This window comes from Podarcis raffonei, chromosome 6 (genome assembly GCF_027172205.1).
Source record: "Podarcis raffonei isolate rPodRaf1 chromosome 6, rPodRaf1.pri, whole genome shotgun sequence".
Taxonomy (NCBI): Eukaryota; Metazoa; Chordata; class Lepidosauria; order Squamata; family Lacertidae; genus Podarcis; species Podarcis raffonei.
The window spans coordinates 74,476,303-74,497,369 of NC_070607.1; the positions used below are offsets into that span (position 1 = coordinate 74,476,303).

At 43.1% G+C, this 21,067-nt stretch overlaps 1 protein-coding gene across 3 annotated transcripts in view; it reads right to left on the reverse strand.

Annotated features, from left to right (window-relative positions):
• Nucleotides 1-2,526: 2,526 nt before the first annotated feature.
• ARHGAP40 (Rho GTPase activating protein 40) overlaps nt 2,527-21,067 on the reverse strand; it is a 69,252-nt gene continuing 50,711 nt past the window's right edge. For 2 of the 3 annotated variants that reach the window (XM_053394047.1, XM_053394045.1), the window contains exons 3-15: nt 20,345-20,565; nt 18,433-18,508; nt 17,230-17,390; nt 16,915-17,080; nt 16,059-16,150; nt 15,839-15,916; nt 13,934-14,093; nt 13,144-13,226; nt 12,687-12,893; nt 11,675-11,815; nt 10,043-10,203; nt 6,751-6,806; nt 2,527-5,675 (exon numbers count right to left, since the gene is read on the reverse strand). In XM_053394047.1, coding sequence (XP_053250022.1) covers nt 5,569-5,675; nt 6,751-6,806; nt 10,043-10,203; nt 11,675-11,815; nt 12,687-12,893; nt 13,144-13,226; nt 13,934-14,093; nt 15,839-15,916; nt 16,059-16,150; nt 16,915-17,080; nt 17,230-17,390; nt 18,433-18,508; nt 20,345-20,565 — 1,709 coding nt within the window. In that variant the 3' untranslated portion in view covers nt 2,527-5,568. The remainder of the gene's footprint in view (nt 5,676-6,750; nt 6,807-10,042; nt 10,204-11,674; nt 11,816-12,686; nt 12,894-13,143; nt 13,227-13,933; nt 14,094-15,838; nt 15,917-16,058; nt 16,151-16,914; nt 17,081-17,229; nt 17,391-18,432; nt 18,509-20,344; nt 20,566-21,067) is intronic. The other variant, XM_053394046.1, reaches the window with a different exon arrangement.

Here is a 21,067-nt window from a genome sequence, read left to right on the forward strand (position 1 = left end):
ATTTGCTATTTAAACTTGAATATATCCAGGACCTTGTCTCCCCACCCCCACCGCCACAAAAAAGCCCCAGGATGTTTTGGGGGTTTTTGGCAACAAAATGTCTTGGGCTGCATACACACCATATATTTAAATAACATCCCCCCAGACCCCCCAAAAATATCCTGAGAACTGTTATTTACCTCTACAGTTCCCAGGATTTGAGAAAGGGAAAATGTGTTTTAAATATACAGTGGGAACACAGTCTTGGCCTGATCTGGCTTGTAAAACAGTTCACTAACCCATGGAAACATTACAAAATGTGCTTTCGGACATCTTCAGTGAATTTGTTCTTTTCCCTGATTATCCTTTTCTGTACCAGTTTCTGAGAGGGGATGCAATGTGCTCTGGCTGCAGACAGAATGGCCCAAGAAGAAAGAGTTGCAGAGATTTCCATTCTGGGTTGTTACTGGGAAGCTTAAGATGCAATCCACTTTTGCTACTCCTATAATTTGCAGCCCTCCTTCCCCGCCTTGATACCGCTAAAGCTGCTCTCGTTTTTGTCGCCCCTTTATTCTGTCCTGAGCAAGTCAAACAGCTACCGGGATTGATCAGTTCGTTAATTGCAGTAATTTTACCTTAAATGCAGGCAGCTGAGTGATCATCAAGTCACAAATTTCGCTGTTGAGTAAGACCTCCCCCAAGCAAAATAATTAGGGGATAATAACAAGTGGATCATAATAAATGCAACACACAACAAATGTGCTCTAAGGACATGAAGCAGAGTCAGAAGGGCTATTAGAGAACCCCTGCGACTTTGCTCCCTTTTTTTGAAGGGGGGGGAGAAAAGAAAAACAATGCAATATCCTTAATTGTCTCTTGTAAACGGGAATCCAGCTCATCAACCAGCTCTGTTGGTTTGTTATAAATAAGACCCAATTATTCCCCTTTTGGCAGCCTCTTGTGTCCAGAGAACAGCTTCCCAGTGTCATCAGCACAGATGAGAACTGCCACCTCAATTTACATCCATGCATAAAAAGCTGTAATGGAAGGCAGTAGGAGATACACACTTAAGTTAATTACAGTATTCTCAGACCTGCACCTGACAGAAACCAATTTGCCACAGCTCCCCTAAGTCTTGCACAGCTATTTCAGCCTCTGTTCCCTACCGCCTCACCAACAGCTCCAAAGGTCTGGGTTCAGGTGCTCTGGGACCCACATGCAAAGCCTGCCCACCACGCCATCAAATAATGTTGGGGCTTCTACTCTCATCCACTTACATGCCCCCAGTCAGGGTCCCACTCTATGAGCACAATTAGGAAAGGGCCGGAAATGACGTGAAGATGGCTTTGGCTGCAAGTGTCTTAAAGACCATCTCCTCCCTGATATGATCATCCTCTGCTGCCCTTCTTAGAGTCTTCCCACCTTCTGGATAGTCAGGCAGTAATTAGAGAGCTTTGTTGGCTGTGGCATCCAGTGGGTCAATGGTGAAGGACTTTTTTCAGCCCAAAGGCAACCTTCTGGGGCCCATGTGTCAATAGCAAATGGGGCACTGGATGGGATTATTTCCTTTATGCAACCGTGCAGTGCTCATATACTCTACACACACACACACACACACACACACACACACACACACACACTATATATATATAGGCAAGCAGGAAGCATTATCACAGTTCAAGGATGTGCCCCTGGGCAAGGGGGCATAGTCTGGGCAAAGGGCCAAGGTCCATAGGGAGAGAGCTTCAGGATTGCTTTCAGCCCCAAGTCAGAGGTTCCCCATCCCTGCCATATGAATGTCACTACCTAGGAAGGCTTGCCTGGTGCAAAATTTATCAGCAGCAAGGAAATACATTTTTCTTTGGGGTCTGGGGAATGTTATTTATTCCAGAATGTCATCTGAGCAGAACCAATTTGAAATCACAGTATTTTATTGTCACTGCTAATCTGATTCATTTTTTTAAATTGTTCTGGAGTCATCGTTTTGCTTATTCTTATTGACAACAGCACAATGGCTGTGTGCATGTGGTGGAACAGAATCTCCCTCCCAACTCCACATTGTTGTTTCTTACCTAGACCAGGCTGGGCAAGAGGTTAAGAGACTGGCCAATCCAGCAATTCCTCTGGTGCAACTGCTTGGCCTCAACTACTTGTAACCAGGTAAACAGCAGTGACACTAGATGATGGTTCTGCACCACCGCTGCTTATTGGTGATTTGTCAATCTGGAAGTTGAGTCGAGAGCCAAAACCCCTTTTCATGTTAGAACAAAACTGGATGTTTTCTGGACTGTACTTCTAAGGCCACTGATTGAGAGACCAACAAAGGGTTTGAAAACCATGTCTCGATCCCATGTTGTATCTCTTTCTGGGTCTTTGCTTACTCGCCTTCTTAGCTATTGAAGTGTGTTTTCATACTGTTTACATTCCTTCTTAGTCTGGTACAAAACCATTTCTTTCCCTGCTGTTGTTTTTTTTAGTTCACAGAACCTCTCTCATCAACAAAAACAAATCCAGCAACTGACAAAATAAATTACAAAACAGAAGACATTTTGGAAACGTATCTAGTTCTTTATTGATTAAATACAGCATTAAAAATAATATAAACCATCGTTTTTTAAAAAAATACACACACGCACACACACAAGTGAGCTTTACCATTTTATGCCTTGCCACTTTAACTGCCATCAATAAAATTTCTAGAGACACAAAAAGACAGTGAAAGTGATGACAGACCATCAATATTATGGACAGATTTGGGCCTACACCATCTTTCCCCCTCAAATGTTAGTTTATCTCGGGTTTTGCTCCTGCACACATAGCTTTTCACAATACTCATTTCACATTACTCTGTTAGCATTTGAGGAATCCGAGTCATTTTCTTTCATCCCCCAAGCTATTCATTCGAATTGGCCCCAAGTACAAAACTTAATTTTCATATCTTGGAAGCAGAGATTGGCCTCTCTTCTACCTTGACCTTTTCGGAGTTACCAAAATTGCCACCTTGCACCCTTTATCATACAGGATCAAAGCATACCCTCTGCTTGGCAAGCCAGCTATGCTCTTAAAGTTCTACACCAGCCTTCCCCAAGCTTTGGACTACAACTCCCATAACTCCTGGAAAATTTCCCATGCTAGGTGGGAGTATGCAGAGGGCACCAGGTTGTGGAAGACTGTTCTGTACTGACTACTTTCCATGCATTGGCATGAAACAATTTTGAACAGTGGATTTAGAGTGTGCTATACCTATTAAAAAAATACTCAAGGGATTTTGTAGGCAATTCTGTATTCTTTTAAGGCTGTGCTGTGACATGTAGATACTTTCCTAAACACATCTGAGTCATCCAGCCTGTGCTGCTCATTACATCTGTTAGTACTTTCCCAGAAAATTCTAATGGACTTCTGCACCTATCCTTTCTCTGGTAAAAGTCTACAAAGGATGAGAAATGCAAAGTTGGAAAGTGTTTATGCTGAGCAAGACATGACTCCAGCACTCTGGTCAGAATGAAACAACACAGCTTTAGAAGAAAACAGCTTCCGCATAAACTATTCCCCGCCCCCATCTGTATGGTTAAATAAAACTTGCTTTGTGTTGTGATCTCACCATGATTCCCTACTTCCTTGCCCCCAGCACTGACTATCAGTGAGGTTGGGAAAAGAAAACACTGGCGGTAATGATACCAAGACATGGGGCTAGGATAGACTCAACCTTACACAGAGGGAAGGAAGAGGAGATTTACATGCTGTTGCCATTTTTACCAGGAGATACCTCTTCATGCAATTTCTCATTCCGACCTCCAATAAAGCCCCAAGGGATCTGTGAACTACCCACGCATCACCTCTCAACACCACCCATTTACACTGGAGGGCAAGGAGTCAGATGATACTACAAATGGGGCTAAGGAAGGAAAGTAGAGGGCAAGTGGAAAGTAACTTCCCAGGTTAATTTGCTTTCTTCCTATCCAAATGGCAACTCATTCACCAGATGTTACATGCAATAGCCCTTGATCCTCTCTTCAAAAGGCAGCCTTAGGAGGGCATGATTGACAGCTGGGCAGCAGGGAGGGGCATTAACCGTTTCCCTCCTAGTGTAGGCAGCTTCTCCCCTCCCCGCTGCAAAAGAAGAAATGGGGTTTCAGATACATGCTTCCTTCCTTCCAAAGCTGCTTTTCTACAGAGATCAGATGTGTAATGCACGTTTGTATTAAAGGTGGACTCCCTGCCCTACTCATCCACCTTCAAGCACGAATTCCATTCTTATGCTGACAAAATGCCTCCTTCTAAATCCTTTTATGTCCAAATGCGGCAATCTTCCGGCATATGTGTTCATATTTTGCTCTTCTGACAACACCAGCTCTGGTGTTTGGGCTGAGAAAGGGTTTAGCTTTCTCACATCCACTAATTTGGAAGTGGATAACATGAAATAACCATTTAAATGTCTCTATTAGTTGACATTTTCAAAATAAATAGGCCCTCTTTTAAGTCACAAGTGCAAAATACAGATATTCAAAACTACCAATTTTGAGAAACCCTCTACACATTTAGGTGGATATTTTGGCCTTTTAAAAAATGTGAGCAAACAAGGAAAGGAGGATCTTTAAGTACAGATCATCGCTTTCTCCAGAACAACCTAGATCATTTCAACAGGCTTTTGGTAAATATACCTACAAACACAACATTTTAAAAATGCAACACCAAAGAAACAATGAAGACATGAAAACTAAGAACATTATATGGCTCAGGTGTTTCTGGATTGTCTTGGTCATAACGAAAAGACTTGTTAGGGCCCAGTATAGGAAGACAAGTCTCTGCTGGGGAGTTTCTCTAAAGGAAAAAATTATTACAACCAGACAGGGATGTGAAATCCAATCTGAATATTAAAAAGGTTGAATTAAACAGTAATACTGAGATGGTTTACTCTAATCAAATAGCAACATGTATGTGGAACTGTGTGTGCACACACAAATACATGTTTGTGCACTGAACTGCAATGTCAAGGCTGCATCCCAGAAGACATTGCACACCTACAGTTGTGCATAGTTAATATGTCACCAACACTGTGCTTGGGACATTAGCATTTTGAGGGCAGAACTTCTCCTCTACATTCCGGGCAATTTGGTTACCTATTAAGCCCTTCAGAAACAAAATGAAGCAAAATGTAGATAACCCCAGCTTCTATCTGAGAAGCCTTACTTCTTTAGAAAGTGTGCAGGCTTTACATGACAGCACATTTGTTCACTGGGGTGTCTTTCCACTAATGTGAGAACCTGAAGCTTGCGCATTAAAAGAATCAAACCCAGATGATCTCCATCAATTTCTTCAAAGACAAGACTGTCTCTTTTTAAAACTTTCTTTCCAGAAGTCCTTTACTACAGGCATTCACATCCTATAGAAACTCTGCTACCCCAATGTAACCCTTCAATTAGCCACAAGTTCATGTGAACAGTTAAAGGGAATTGCTTCTTTTTTCACAGCCTCCCATTAAAATAAAAATAAAAATCCAGGAATAAAAAATTCATCCCCACCCCGGCCCCATTTGACTATTTGTTTAACATAATTTCCAGCTAGGTCATTTCCCTCTCGCCAGTCTTCCTAGAGTGTCCTTGGAAAAGATGGGTTTTGTCTTATAACCCATTCTGCATGAGGATTCACATGGTACAGGTCTAAGAGGTATGTGTCTGGGTCCAAGCAATGTTCACCTGTTGGGATAGAGAGAAAAGATTTATTTTAAAGAAACCATTCCCAAAAAATATAGATCCCACTATTCCTCCTGTGCCTGGTAACTTTGGGTAACTTAGTTTCAGATTATTTAATAAAGTCCCTAACAGTGTCAGGACTTTGGAAAATATTATCTCCTATCACTTTCTGGATTACAAGTATTGTGAGTTGTGGGGTCGGTGGGTTGCCTATAAGCATGAGTCTCTTCTTGTTCCTGAATCCACCAAGGATTCAATTGCTGGAATAGCCAGGCCAGCTTCTTGGTGAGCTAAAGGCCAGTCTAAATATAGGTTATTAGGGTAACAAAGAAAGTGGCTTTGTGCCAGAGGTCAAATGTGTGTGCCGCCGCCCTCTACACCTGGGTGTTGATGAGAAGGACAAGGGCCAGAGGTGTGTAAGAGCTGGGCTGGAAGAAGACTGCCAGCAGAAGCCATGCTTGATTTCTGCTTGAATCCAAGGCTGTGGCTATGGGAGAAGCAAGACAGTATAGAGCTACAGGAACTCATGAGCCAACTTGTTATAAGGCAGTTTCCTATGTTCCTAATCAAGGCTAAAAAAGAGATAGAGGCATAATTATTAACCACATCATGGGAGAAGTGTTTTCAGGAGGACTAAGTGAAACTGTGAAGCTCTCTTCTTATTTTTGCTTTTGGATACTGCTTGTCATTTAGGTAATGTTGTTATATTTATAGCACTGAAATGTGGGTTTTGTACATTATTATATCTGCTATTGTTTTGTTATTATAATTATTAGGAAATTGTTACTATGAAATTGTTTCTGTACTCTTTGTTCGAAATGTATTTCTGTTTTCTTTGTTCAAAGCCACTTCGAGCATTTTTAAAAAACCAGCTTACTTGGTTATTTGCTTGATTATTAAGGAAATGCCTTTAAGCAACCCTACGTGGCCCAGCAAGGCTTAAGCCTGCTAATTCCTAGTGGTTCCCCATTTTGATTCATTCCTAGGACAACTGTTTGCTTCAGCTGCCCACCTCTTAACCCACTAACTCACATTCCCCACCATGAAAAAAAAATGACAACAGTTCAAATTTACATACTTATGTTGCCGCCGACTTCATAGAAGAGCAGGTTCATCGTATCTACCGAACCATTACTGCAAAATTAAAAAAAACACACTAATTATAACCATTTCCAAGACAAAGAGGCTAATATATATATATATTAGAATTGCTCTAAATGAGAGTTCTCCAACATGGTGTGCCTTCCAGCTATAGCTCAGAACTATATTTCCCATCATCCCTGACTATCAGCCATGGAAGGCATTAGGTTGGGGAAAGCTGTTCTAGACCTGAGGATGGCCAGCTCATGTTAAAACGGTATAGTGGATTTGAAATATCCTGACAAGCACCCTTTAAAGTTGCCTTTAAAAAAACATGAACATTAATTGTAATGGATCATTTTAAGTAATTTGGACACGGGTGGCGCAGTGATCTAAACCACTGAGCCTAGGGCTTGCTGATCAGAAGGCCGGAGGTTCGAATCCCTGCGATGGGGTGAGCTCCCGTTGCTCGGTCCCAGCTCCTGCCAACCTAGCAGTTCGAAAGCACGTCAAAGTGCAAGTAGATAAATAGGTACCACTCCTGCGGGAAGGTAAACAGCGTTTCCGTGTGCTGCTCTGGTTCGCCAGAAGCGATTTAGTCATGCTGGCCACATGACCCGAAAAACTCTCTCCAGACAAACGTCGGCTCCCTTGGCCAGTAAAGTGAGATGAGCACCGCAAACCCAGAGTAGTTCACGACTGGACTTAACTGTCAGGGGTCCTTTACCTTTTAAGTAATATATATGTGTTCTTGTCTTTTTATTTTGTACACTGCCTCGATAAGTTTTATGTGACAGGTTGTATCTGAGTATTTTTGAAATAAGTAAAGCAAATAAAAAAACTTAATAAGGTTTTTCCAAATGCTTCATTGCTCTCTTCCCTCCCCACCCCCCACCCCTGGCATTTTTAAACAGCGAAACTTGTTCAAGAGAATCAACTGTTTGAGTCACAGGTGTCAGCGGGTTCACTCTAGTCTCTTTCTTCTTCCTCAAGGTGGGATCAGTCCTTTGGTTGCCATAGATACTGCATATCTGAACGGGTCTATGCACAAAATCAGCATTCACATTCCACTTGTAGAAGAAGACTATGATTTTATTACATGCCCAATCAAGCATTTAAAACTACCAGTCAATGTGTTCAGGAAGGTTACTGTGGTTTCTATAACCCCTTAATTTCTCAAAGTTGTGGAACAATTTCCTCTGCATTATGCGCTCGCGCTCTCTCTCTCTCTCTCTCTCTCTCTCACACACACACACACACACACACACACAAACGTCTATTTTTGCATCTCACTCCCTTCCTCTTACCACTCCCCCAAAGAATCCTGGGAACTGTAGTTCAGAAGCTGAAAAGCTTGTTAGCAATCCTAAGCCTTCTCCCTTTTCACAGAATTACAGTCCTGGAGTTCGCTGGGGGAAAGGAACAGCTATCGAAGGAAGTGCTCTTAGGGCATACGAAGACTTGAGTGGGTTTGAGGTTCTGATACGTATACAGTTGTACCTTGGAAGTCGAACGGAATCTATTCTGGAAGTCAGCTCGACTTTCAAAATGTTTGAAAACCAAAGTGTGGCTTCTGATTAGCTGCAGGAAGCTCCTGCAGCCAACCGGAAGCCCCGCTGGACGTTCAGCTTCCAAAAGAACATTCTAAAAGCAGAACAGTCACTTCTGGGTTTCAATTGTTCGGGAGTTCATTCAGGAGCCAAAACGTTCAAGAACTAGGCTGTTCAACTTCCAAGTTACAACTGTATTCTCTTACCCAGTACATTCAAGTCACAGGGCACCAGGCAGAGGGCCTTCTCGGTAGTGGCACCCACCCTGTGGAACGCCCTCCAACCAGATGTCAAAGAGAACAACAACTACCAGACTTTTGGAAGACATCTGAAGGCAGCCCTGTTTAGGGAAGCTTTTAATGTTTGATGGATTACTGTATTTTAATATTTTGTTGGAAGCCACCCAGAGTGGCTGGGGTATAAATATGGGTGGGGTATAAATAATAAATTATTATTATTATTATTATTATTATTATTATTATTATTATTATTATTGCCTGGGCTGTGGACTGGTGTGTCATACTCACATAAACCCTTTTAGCTTCTCCTCCCAATAGCAGTTTCACCCCCAACCCGAAAAAAGCTTTCCTCTGAAGTTAGGGGCTCTCAAGAGCAGCACCCAAACCTGACCTAAGGAGTTGCCAGCAATGGTTTAAAAAGACCACAACCACTGGATGGTCTCCCCCTGTATTCAGAAACATTTGCACGCTGTGCATGGAATACACAGTTCCCAGCTATCAACTACTGTGACCCATCACTGCACAATGGGGCTTTCTGCCCCTCCGCATGCATGCATCCCATGCACTCCCCAGATCTGCTCCAGACCATTGGGGGAGGGGCACCCTAAAAGACATTTAGCGGGTGTGTGGGGATAATTCTATTAATGATTTGTTATTATTTATATGCCGCCCATCCAGGGCTGGATTTAGGTTTGATGGGGCCCTAAGCTACTGAAGGTATTGGGGCCCTTTATATGTCCAGCTGTCCTTTGTCAACAACAAATTGACACTGTTTTTTGTTGTTGAATATATGCTATATGGAAATTTATGGACCTAACAGGTATCTGTTTGCACATAACAAAATTTGTATTTGTTTGTTTTTTATCTTATATTTTGGAAATGTATTTCCAGGCTTTATTTCCTTTAAAAAATTTTGGGGGGCCCCAAGAGAGAGGGGCCCTAAGCTATAGCTTGTTTAGCTTATCATGTAAATCCGGCACTGCGCCCATCTGACTGGGTTACTCCAGCCACTCTGGGTGGCTTCCAACAAATTAGAACACAATACGACATCAAACATTAAAAACTTCCCTAAACAGGGCTGCCTTCAGATGTCTTCTAAAAGTCAGATAGTTGTTTATTTCCTTGATATCTGATGGGAGGGCATTCCACAGGGCAGGTGCCACTACCAAGAAGGCCCTCTGCCTGATTCCCTGAAACCTCACTTCTCTCAGTGAGGGAACTGCCAGAAGGCCCTCAGAGCTAGACCTCAGTGTAAAATCTGAGAGGGAGAGAACGTTTCCTTTGACACAGAGAAATTCTTGCACTGACAGACCACTGGCGTAGCTCTGCGTTGGATTCCACTCGTAGAAAAAAAAGAGACTGATTTAAGTGACACAGTGAAAGTGCCCTTCATTAAATGCTGCTCATCTCAACAGACATTTAAAAAAAGCCTCCTGCCTAATCACGGAGAAAGAAGACAAGCTACATTTCCTTCTAAGCTAAGGAGAGGAGGTGCTTTTACCATTTGATAAGTTTGACTGTGTTGACAATATTCCAGCCGTTTTGGCAGAGGTTCTTCTGGAACTGCCTCAGGACATCTGCAGCTTTGGTTCCACTGGTTAAGCGAACTTCCAGGGAATCCTTTAGGAATGGGGAAGCCTGGACTTTCACTATTTTGGATGGCTGGAAGATGAAGGAAGTAGCATTAGGCGGGCGGGTAGAGGGAGGAGGAAACTTAGAGGTAAGAAAATCCAAAGCATGTGCACAAAACATGAAGACATAATCAAACACTCTGTTTGAAAATGCTTGTTGTCCTCCAAGTAAAATGGTTATTTATGCACATCTCCAAAAGCAGGCAAAGGGCAGGATGGATGCAAAGCAATAAAGATTAAATTTGATTCCGTCACACAGCGTGAGAAGCAGTAGTATTTGACTAGCGTTAATAAAGTAAGCATGAGTGCCCCCTGGTGTTTACACAAGGGAAAGTGTTTGTTTCAAGCAGAAAATTTCACCATCAGCCAGTTGACCATGCAAATAATTTCTTTCTCTCCATTGAGCAAATCTCATATACAGCAATTAAAAAAACCAAAAACCTGCATGCCAGGCATCTCAGAGTTTGGTTGCCTCCAAGAACCAAAAGGTCCACACAAAACAGATTTCTGGGGAATCATTTGATTTAAAAAAGCAAACAAGAAATATCAGATGGGCCCAGGTTACTTCCAGATAACCTGTTTACTGGACTTTCATCCTGGGTTTTTTTTGCACAAGGTTTGCAAGGTTGGCTGTTCACTGAGCATTCATTCCAATTTAGTTTGCAGGGAGGTTATACAGTGTTGTCTGAAGCAATTCTGGGTTTCTTAAGGCGCTATGCCATATGAGAATGTCAGTCCCTTTTTAATTGCACGTGAATCTGTAAGAACATGGTTGGCTCCCACCTACATAACCTAGAAGTGCCCTCAGACTAGAAGAGTTCTTTGTTTTTAAGTACAGATCTAAGAGGCATCAAACCACAGGATCCCATGCTCTGATGCTGAACCTATCCTACAACTGCTGTTGTTGCCTCTCTGAGAACCACCACTCACTTGGGGCCTATTGACTCAGTCAACGGCCAAGCATGATAGTGGCCCACTAATTCCTTGAAAGTTCTATCTGTAGCTCTCCCAGCTTATTCTGCTAAATCACTCACGCTTGCAAATGCACACTAACTCTGAAACGAGTCAGCATGGGAAGACTTATCCTACAGTTTGCATGGCCACAAGACAATTGCAAGTGGACCTGGCTGGCCACAGTTCCATCTTCTAATGCAGCCTTCAGCAACCTGGAATCCTCCAGATATTTTGGATTACAACTCCCAGCTCCCATCAGCTCTAGCCAGCATGGCTGTGGGGGCAGCAATATTTCTGGATAGGAGTTTCTGGAAACTGCAGGGTAGAGAATGCTCTTATGATTGGGTCTTGTTCAAGCCCCTACAGGGATCAAAGTGGCCACCGAGAGAACAGGATGCTGGACTTCATGGGCCAGATTCAGCAGGCTCTTCTTAAGTTCTTATGGAATTGTAGGCCTAAATACCTAGAGGACACCAGGCTGGTGAAGGATGCTCTTAACGCATCAACCATGCATTAACAATGCAGTGGGCAATGGGGATTTCACTCACTTCGCCATGGTTTTTCTCAGTCTTCTCCTTGTCCAGATTAATCTTCCTTAACAGGTTTTTGATCCTCCTGTCACAGAACTGGTACCTCCTGCTGCTGCTCTCGTTCAGTTTTCTCACTTGAGATACCAAGAAAGATGCAACCTAAAAGGGAATGCAAAAAAAGAAAGAGGTGTGAGGCTGTTGTCATTCTGAAAGTATCTCCTGAAGAGAGGAGAAACAGGACGTATGTAGAGAGGGGTTTCTGGCACAGCAGGCCAGATCTTCTTTTCAGGATCTTTTATTCCAAAACTCTGTACCTACAACTATGTTCTATCTTCGCTGCCAGAAGCAGCACATCTCTGAATAACAGCTGCTTGGCATCACAAAGAGTCCTGTTACAATTAGAGCTGGGTGATATCTTCTTTTCAACAATGTGATATATCAGCAGCTAAATTCCACGATATTCTGATATATCGCGATGTCTGGAATGCATCTCGGCTTCTTCTTTCACCCCATCTTAGGGGAGGAAGCTGAGATACATCACCCAGCCCAAGTCCCCATACCTCTCCAACTCCCACAAGCCAGGGAGTGGGGTGGGGGGCTTCCTCAAAAGCGCAGGCAGACAGGAAGATGGAAAAAAATTATTTCCATTGTCAAACAACAACTGTAGGCAGGATGGAGGGGGAGGGAATTCAATTTGTCTGCAGGCAATTTGAGCTGGGAATACATCCTGGCTCTCTGGCCAATGTGATGTACTGCCAGCTCCGAAACCGGTATCACGATCTGATACAGTTTCAGACAATTTCCCCAGCTCTAGTTACAATCAGGTCCTGCTTTTGGGCTTCCCATAAGCATCTGGTTGGCTACTGTAAGATCAGGATAGCTGGACGAAATGGGCCACTGGCCTCACCCAAGAGGCACTTATGTTCTATGCGGCTGCCATTTTAAATACCAAAAAGTTATTTTAAAAATCAATATAGAGTTTTATCAATGGCAATTCAAGGAGGACTTGGAAAATATGGCCCCAACTTACAGTCCAGAGTAAATCCTGATAATGGATCATCATCCGCACCACGTCCGCCGCACCCTCGGCCAGCTGTTTCTCCTTCCCTTCCGGGATCTTGTTCGGCAGCCCCTTGTGCATGAAAAGATTTGGAGCAATGACTGTGGAAACGTTCCAAAGATTCATCTTGTTTTTCCGCTCCCTGGTAACCACCAGCCTCAGAAACTCCAGCAAAGCCTGAAAGAGGGGAGGAAAATTATTTTCCGTTATCAAACATCAGCTGTAGGCAGCGGGGGAGAGAAGTCAAATTGTCTCTGGGTTCTGAGATTATAAATATGAGAGAGTGCTTGCAGACAACATATTTGCAACGTTGTGAGGTAAGAATGTTGTCCATACAGCAATACCACAGTTCTAAAAGGATGAGTTTGTATATCATTTTGCACTCTACAGTCAGGGCACTACGATCCCCAGGAGGTGGCGATATTACCTTCAGGGTGTTTCGGTTGGGTTCTGGCAAAATCAGTATAAGCAGATTGAGAGCCTGCAGCCTCTGTTTCAGATCTGGGATATCTGTAATGGAAGGAACAATAGACATCCAAAATTACTGGGAAGAAGAAAATATTGGCCTAGAAGCTCTGCCTCCTTAAAACTGCATTTTATAGACAGTCAAACCACGGTTGTCGAACATAATCCATTCCACAAGACTCTCATACACAGTAACCAGCGTGTAATACCTAGGCAGTTTCTTAAGTAGCGTGCATGGCTTAGTATGAGATGAAGACAACTCCCATGGCCTTAGAAATGTCAGATTACTCCAACATTTAATACACACGGACACCTTTAAGAGGATGGCATACCTGCCATTGCTCCTATTCAATCACCTGAAAATGCCCACCCCTTACTGTGTGGAAAGACAACCTGTTGCTCTTGGGCTACAACTACCAGTCATCCTTGGGGTGAAGGGAGTTGACCATCTGGCAACATCTTGAGGGCAACAGGAACCCTACCCCTGGCTCACAGCCATCATCAGTGACACTTGTATCACACTCTTCCCCCAAGAAGCTGCAGAAAATTTAGGCTTAGCTTTACAGAGCATGACTTTGCCAAGGTTTCTTGAGTGAGAGTTTTATGGCTGAGCAAGAAATTGACCTTGGTTATCTGACATCCAACAACGTATCTGCTATACAACAGCCACCTAATATACTCAACAAGGAAGACGACAGAAATCAGTGCTTAAGGTGGCAGGGCCTGATATCTTTGGCCAAGGCCTCACTCACTTTGCACAGCTGCAAAGGCAGGTAAGTATTCTGCCGTCAGCAGAGGGGTGGGCAGTTCCCGGATGAACCTCTTCAGCAAGCCAGAGACATCATTCTGATGGACCTCATCCCACTGGAAGAAACCAGTATAGAACTCACTTTCTAGCTTTTGTTCCAGGCTCTGGGGGGAAAAGGGATAGAGGGGAAAGTTACATACTGAAGGTAGAAAGATTTGGAAAAAGTAAACATGGGAAGGGGTGGGGAGAAATGACTGCAATGTTTCAGCAGAATAGCAATAAAAAGCAGCTATGAATATTAATAATAAACCAGAGTTTGGGGTGCAGGATAAGGGAAGAAGTGGGATTTCTTTCCCTGGTGACAAAGTACTGAATTTTTAAGAACTGGGAAGACTGAGATGTCCCAGCAGGGGAAACGTTTCCATGAGAAAAATCACCTAGGATTCCAATGTAACATGCAAGTAAAACCTATGATTTATTGCACCTTTGGGGGCGGAGAATCCACCACTGTAATTAAGACAGACCATGATATCTCTCATGCCAGCCTTCCCCAAACTGCTGCCCTTCAAACGTAATGAACTTCATATCCCATCATCCCTGACTACTGGCCATGGTGGGGGCTGATGGGAGCGGTAGTTCAAAACCCCAGCAGGCTTGTGGGAAGGTTACTCTATGGCTTGGAGTTCAGCAAAAGGAAGACTATTTCTGTTTGCAGACCTTCTGGTCTGGCCGGAAATACAGGCTATCACATTTTTAAAGAAGTTATTCACAGTGAAACTTCCACAAGCAACAGCAAGCACAGGAAGACACACTGAACCTTTTGCTTCCATCAATGCACGACACCATGTGGGTAGTTTTCAAATATCTACCCCCAGGGAACACTTTCCACACCAACCTGTCGGATGAGGAATCTCTTAAGACTCCTGCATATTACGGAAGGTTCCAGAGCATGACTTTCAACACCACACTTTGCTCAGGCACTGTGGGGTTTTCTCCGTTGACTAACCTCACATGAACCGAGTGTGTGCTTGAAAGCAGCGGTGGGTTGACCCATGTGACCTACTTCTTCTGGGGTCTGCCAGTCCACTTTACATTTACAAAGGGATAAAGGGCACCCTCAGGATCTCAGAACTAATATGTGTCAAGTGATTCCCATTATGCACACTTGGACATGAAAAGAAGAACAGCCACTGCAATGCTTGTTTTGGGGCATGAAGACCTAACTGCATCAGACCTCTATCCACCATCAACCTTTCCCCATGATTACCCAGAAACATGGCGGTTGAGGTGCCTTCCAGCTGTGAGGATGAGAAGGTTAAGCTGTAGGTCCCTGCCCTTTAAGTGCAGGCACAATCACCTTGCTAGTCCAAGGTTGATGTTTTTTTTCAAGAATCTCAGCAACCAGAAGGTGTTAGGTTGTCCACAATAAATTAGTAGTCCAGAGGTAGGCCATGGTATCCTTTTTTTATCCACCTTAGTCTGGATCATACCCAGCACTCTCCTTTGTCTGTATATCACAGGGAAATGTAGATACTGTAGCTGTAGATCATGGGTAGGCAAACTAAGGCCCGGGGGCTGGATCCAGCCCAATCGCCTTCTAAATCCAGCTCACGGATGGTTTAGGAATCAGTGTGTTTTTACATGAGTAGAATGTATCCTTTTATTTAAAATGCATCTCTGGGTTATTTGTGGGGCATAGGAATTCGTTCATTTTTTCCCCTCCAAAATATAGTCCAGCCCCCCACAAGGTCTGAGGGACTGTGAACTGGCCCCCTGCTGAAAAAGTTTGCTGACCCCTGCTGTAGATCAAAATCTATGCGGGAAGTGTGACCTTCTCATGAAGAACACCTAAGTTTCCAAGGAACTGCAGGACATTTCATAGGATATTAATTTGACCATTGAATTCTACCTTAATGCGGCTCTGTGATCCTGAAACTCTTAGGATTCCTTCCGTGTCCAGTCCTTTCTTTTCTAAACACGACAGCAACTATAAAACAAGACAGCAAAATGTCATCGCCAAAAGGCAACAAAGAGCTTGCAATGAAGCTCAAAGCAAAGAATAGACAATGATATTTTTTATGGGGGGAAAAACCAGGAGAAAAACAAATGAAGTTGTGAAATAAACTTACTGCTTGCAGAATCAATGGAACCCTGGTATTTGGGAAGAGCTTTTCGTCATTTTCTAACAAAGTGCCAAGTGAAACCCCAAAAAGCTTGCGCTCTGCAATGGAAGACACTGTGTTATAAGTGTTAAAAAATATTTCATCTATAAATAAATATTTCTGTTTCCTCAATTAATAAGTAAGGACACACAGCCATCCACAGAAATCCAGGAAGTGACATCACGAAGGGCCAATTATCATGATACCTGCCACATTCACACAATACTGTTATAATCAAAATACTAGCCTATATCCCCAACCCCATCAGGTTTGCCCTTATCAAGGAAAATTCAGCAAGATTTTGGTAGGGGTTTTTGTTTTTTACAAGAAAACAAAATGCTGTTGCCAATGGCCCATCTGCAATACCCCAAAATACTAAGCACCCGTGTAGAACTGCCCAAAGTGTACGTTGTGCATAGCCAATGCTAGTCCACACTAGTCTCTCTCCCTTTTTCTTACAGGGATAGCAGGGGAACCTGTGCCGATCCAGTTCAAGGCACACATGTCTCAGATCAGGCATGGAGAAGCCATGGTGGTGCTCTAGGCATTTCTGGACTTCACCTGCCCAGCTAGCATGGCCAATAGTCAGGGATGAGGGGAACGGGAGTTCGACAATACCTGCAAGACCCACATCCTTGCCGTACATACACCAAATCTGCTGAATAAAACATCTGCAAGTTCTACCAAAAGGAGACCGCTTGCAGATAGGCCCTTTTACTCAGATAGTTGAGAACTACTATTAGTTTTCCTTCTCTAATTTTAGTCAGTGACAAGAACCACAAGATGTCAAATTCATGCTAAGAAGCAGTAGGAAAACAGGTACCTGCAGCCTTCCGCTTTACTGCTTTGTTTCTCTTCAGCTCCAAGCCAACAACGTCGCAGAGAGCAGTTAGCTCAATGAGTGCCAGCGTAGGAATCTTTTTCATATCCTGCAGAGATAAGTCTCCTATTCTGGTTACTCCCAGCCTCCCCTTGGGAATCTTAAATTTCTAAAGCAAGAAGAACAAGGGAATGGAGATTGGAGTGACATATCAGAGTCAATGCAAATTATTATGTCGCTATTATTGGTGATTATTATCATAATTGTCAAATCTCAACCACAGGAATCTGCTATGATATAGCAAAGTCTTGCACTTACAGGTAAACAGCTCTCATCCTTTATCCTCCTGGATTCCCTTGGGAAAGATCCTTTGAGCAGGATGGCTGCCTGCTCAGAATAAGCAATTTCCGTGCTGAATAGCTCCTCTCTTGCAGAGCCTCTCAGAGGCGATGGGAAGTCCTGGGTTTCTGTTGGATCTGCTAAGGTGGGTGGGATGCAAAGGTGCATTCAAGATTTGCAACACAAGATGGACCTGAACTTAAATGCATAATTATAACAGATACCTGAATTGCATGACCGCCTTCACATTTAGACTGAGCACTGACCACATTCTGGTCCATTTGAAGAGCTTATACCAGCCTACTCAAACCTGGAGAATTTCAGATGTTTTGGACTACAACTCCCATCAGCACAGCCATGCTTGATGGGACTGACAGGAGTTGTAGTTCAAAAACATCTGGAATGTGTCATATTGCGGAAGGCAGGCTTATGCTAAGATATAAAGCTGAGCACGCAAGGCAACTGAGAAGTTAAAAATCATCTGAATTTATATCCTGAAATGCAGCTAATCCATTGCTAGTAAAAATCAAGTCTTTTTACCCAAATAGGCAATTTTTTTGTAAGTGACAAAGCTACAAGAAGGTCTTTCGATTTGCAAATCTAGCTGCTTTTGAAATGATGTTACAATGCAGGCTATTCCCATGTTTTAGGTCTGGTCTGAGCAATCAAGGCAGCTTGATGAGTTTCACTTTTTAACCTGCTTTGGGTCATTTTTACTTGCAAACTGACATCACAATTCCCACAAAATTTCCATTAAATTCCATTAAAATTCCATATTCCACACTCCTGTTTCTATAATATATCAAAGGTTCACATGGAGCTTCACCTATCCTAAATACGTTGAATGAATGAATCATTGCCCTCTGTGACAATGGGAAAGCAATAATTAACTAAACTTGCCTTGCAAAATGCTGTATAACATTAAGCCTACCTACTGCTGTTCCTGTATATGCCTACTCAAAATTAAGCCCCATTCAGTTCAATGGGACATTATTCCCTGCATGTACGGGACTGCAGTTTTTTGTGTGTTTTTTATCATTACAAGTTCCTTTGCATACTCACTGTATGGTTAAGGAAGGAAGACCTATGCAGCTTTTAGTCTCATGTTGGAATCCTAGACTTAAGATTTTTAAATGATCTATTCCCTTCTCTCTACCCATGACAATACAACTACTGTCTTACTTTTCTGGATGTTGTTTGACGATGCAGACTTGCGGTGTGATCTGTCCATTTCCAAATTTGTCTCTGGCTCAGTCTCCTACATGCAGGACAAAGAACATAAATGAAGCCACATTCCATGAAATCTATTAACAGAATACCAGGCGTACTATACCCTAGACACGGGGAACATACAGCAAAACAGAAATGTGGGAAGTTGCCTTATGACAAGTCTGACAAAACCAGTCCACCCAGATCAGTGCTGTCTAAACTGAATTGGTAGCTTGTCTGATTTGGAGACCTCAGAGACTGAACCTGGGAGCTTCTACACTCAAAACATTTCCTCTACCAACACAGCTACAGCCCTTCCTCCCAAAATAAAGAAGGATGTCTCACTGGTCACGGAGAAGAGGAAGCTGGGAATATTAAAAGGAACTCGTTGTCCAGAATAAGTGTTAGAATTTTGACATGCTCCAAATTCTCACTGCTGGTCAGTGGCATAATCCCACCAAGAATATGCTATTGTTGGTAGGTATTAAGTACAGCTTTTTAAAGCAGAACTTCTACCAGCTTTCTGAGTAAAACTCAAAATGAATAGGCAACTGCAACACATGAAGAATGAATCCCCTTTCTTGAGCACATCCATGTATGGGATATATTTTCCAATGCCTAATGGTTATGAACAGATAGATTCAACCTCCATGCTTAGGCAGGATTCCTGTCAATATGGAATAATTTCAGCCAGTTCTTTTTCCCCAATTCAAAAGTGCTTCCAACTATTCATTATTATAATTGCCACACAGTGGTTCATATTTTCTAAGGGAGGTACACTAGATCTTATGGTACGGCAGCATCAAGGTATAGTTTCAAAGAGAGGGACCGGGAACCCATCCCACCTGAAAGCCTTGTCTTCCCACCTGGAAATTATGAGCTCTAATTTCTATGCTTAAAAGCAAAGGGCATTCTTTGCGTAGCTGGGTGGTGTCATGATTCCTGCATTTGCTTCAGTGCTTCACCTGGGAATTAAGGTTCTTTGCTAAGCTCTATTTCAAATTGAACACTGATGTCATACAGCCATAGATCAAAGCGCAAAAAGCGGATCAGTGCTAATGCAAATCAAGTGAGACAACCTGAGTCAGAGAAGTTTCACTGTTCTCTTTTTCCTTCAACAAGACCTGCAGACGTCCCAGGAGCATAGTAGCTATGGGTCAGTGCACAGAAGGCACGCTATGTGATGCTGAAATGCTCCAAATTTTTAGAGAGTCACTGAACAATCTGGGTGTGTGGCACTCAGCCACCAGGTTGTTTTGTCAACCAAAAATAGATTACTCAAGGTGGGGTGCAAAAGTTCTAAAATTAAATCAAAGCTGCTAGGGGCAAAGGAAACAATTCTTGGTATTTAACCAACAGAGATTGCAGAAATTCAGACAAGTCTTGATGTCCTGTAACTGGCAGCTCATGGTTACAGCTTAGAGCCCAGGAGTTGTTTTTTCAACAAATTTTTCACACACACAAAATAAATCTACTGTGAGTTTAAGCAAATTTCTCCCCCAGGGCACTGTTAAATTTGCTTAATATTAGGACTGTAAGCTCTACAGTTGTTTTAAAACTGGGTTGCTCCATCAACTGACGACCCACTGGGTGAGGCTGCAAGTTAAGGGCACACTTGTGTGTTGTTGTTTTTTAAAAACACTTTCAGTTCAGGTGTGATAGTATAATAGAAAAGCAAAAAGGAAAGTAAGAGAGAACTGTATGCCCACATCATGAATATTTGTGCAGCAGAGTTCAGCCCTTATCAGGTTGAATCAGGATACCTCTGTGACTGTACAGTAGTTCCATGATTGTATTTCAACTCCATTCTATTAACAGAGGAACAAGAGCTGGAAAAGTGGGGTCGGGGGCCTATCGCAGAGCAAAGCATGTGAAGTAAACACACCGCAGAGCCAACCACTCCAAAGATGTCTCGGACATCACGGACAGGCTGCTTGTTCTTCTTTCTCCGAGAGCGGGTGTAAGTGTCAAGCCGTCGCTGCACAGCTGCTGCCTGAGTCTTGGTCAACGTGGAAAGCAGGACACTGTTGCCATTCTCTGTGGCGTGGTCCCCAATTAGATCCGAAAGCCCTGCGTCCTGGAGCCATTCGGCTTCGGCTTCCCCTTCTGAGAGGCACAAGGAACAAGGAGGAAGGCAAGGTCAAAAAATGAGAAGAGCCACAGAGTTGGTAAATCCTAGTAGGCTAGACTGCCCAGCTCCCAGCCTTCTGGCAGGTTACCATGTTTATCCTAGCTAGGTTCAGTTGTCACCTCCCCAAAACCTGGCCAAGATGATGTGTTTAACAAATGCATGACAGGCATAATTTCAGCATGTTGAGCTTTTCCAAATACAGAGCTAGGGAGTTATGGAAGTGTGTTGAATTTCTGCCTGTCATTCAGCTTTTAAAGGTGCATAGCAGATGAAGTCTTGGGCTACACTAGTGGTCCATCTGGTGCAAACAGACTATGCCAGGTGGTGGTGGTTCTTCACTGTTTCAGGCAAAGGGGTCTTTGCCAGTCCTCCTTACCCAACATCCTCTCTTACTGATGGGGGACTGAACCTCAGAACTCCCATAAGCAAGATATATGTTATGTGGTCCCTCCTTCTCATGAAGAAAAGGAGGCAAGC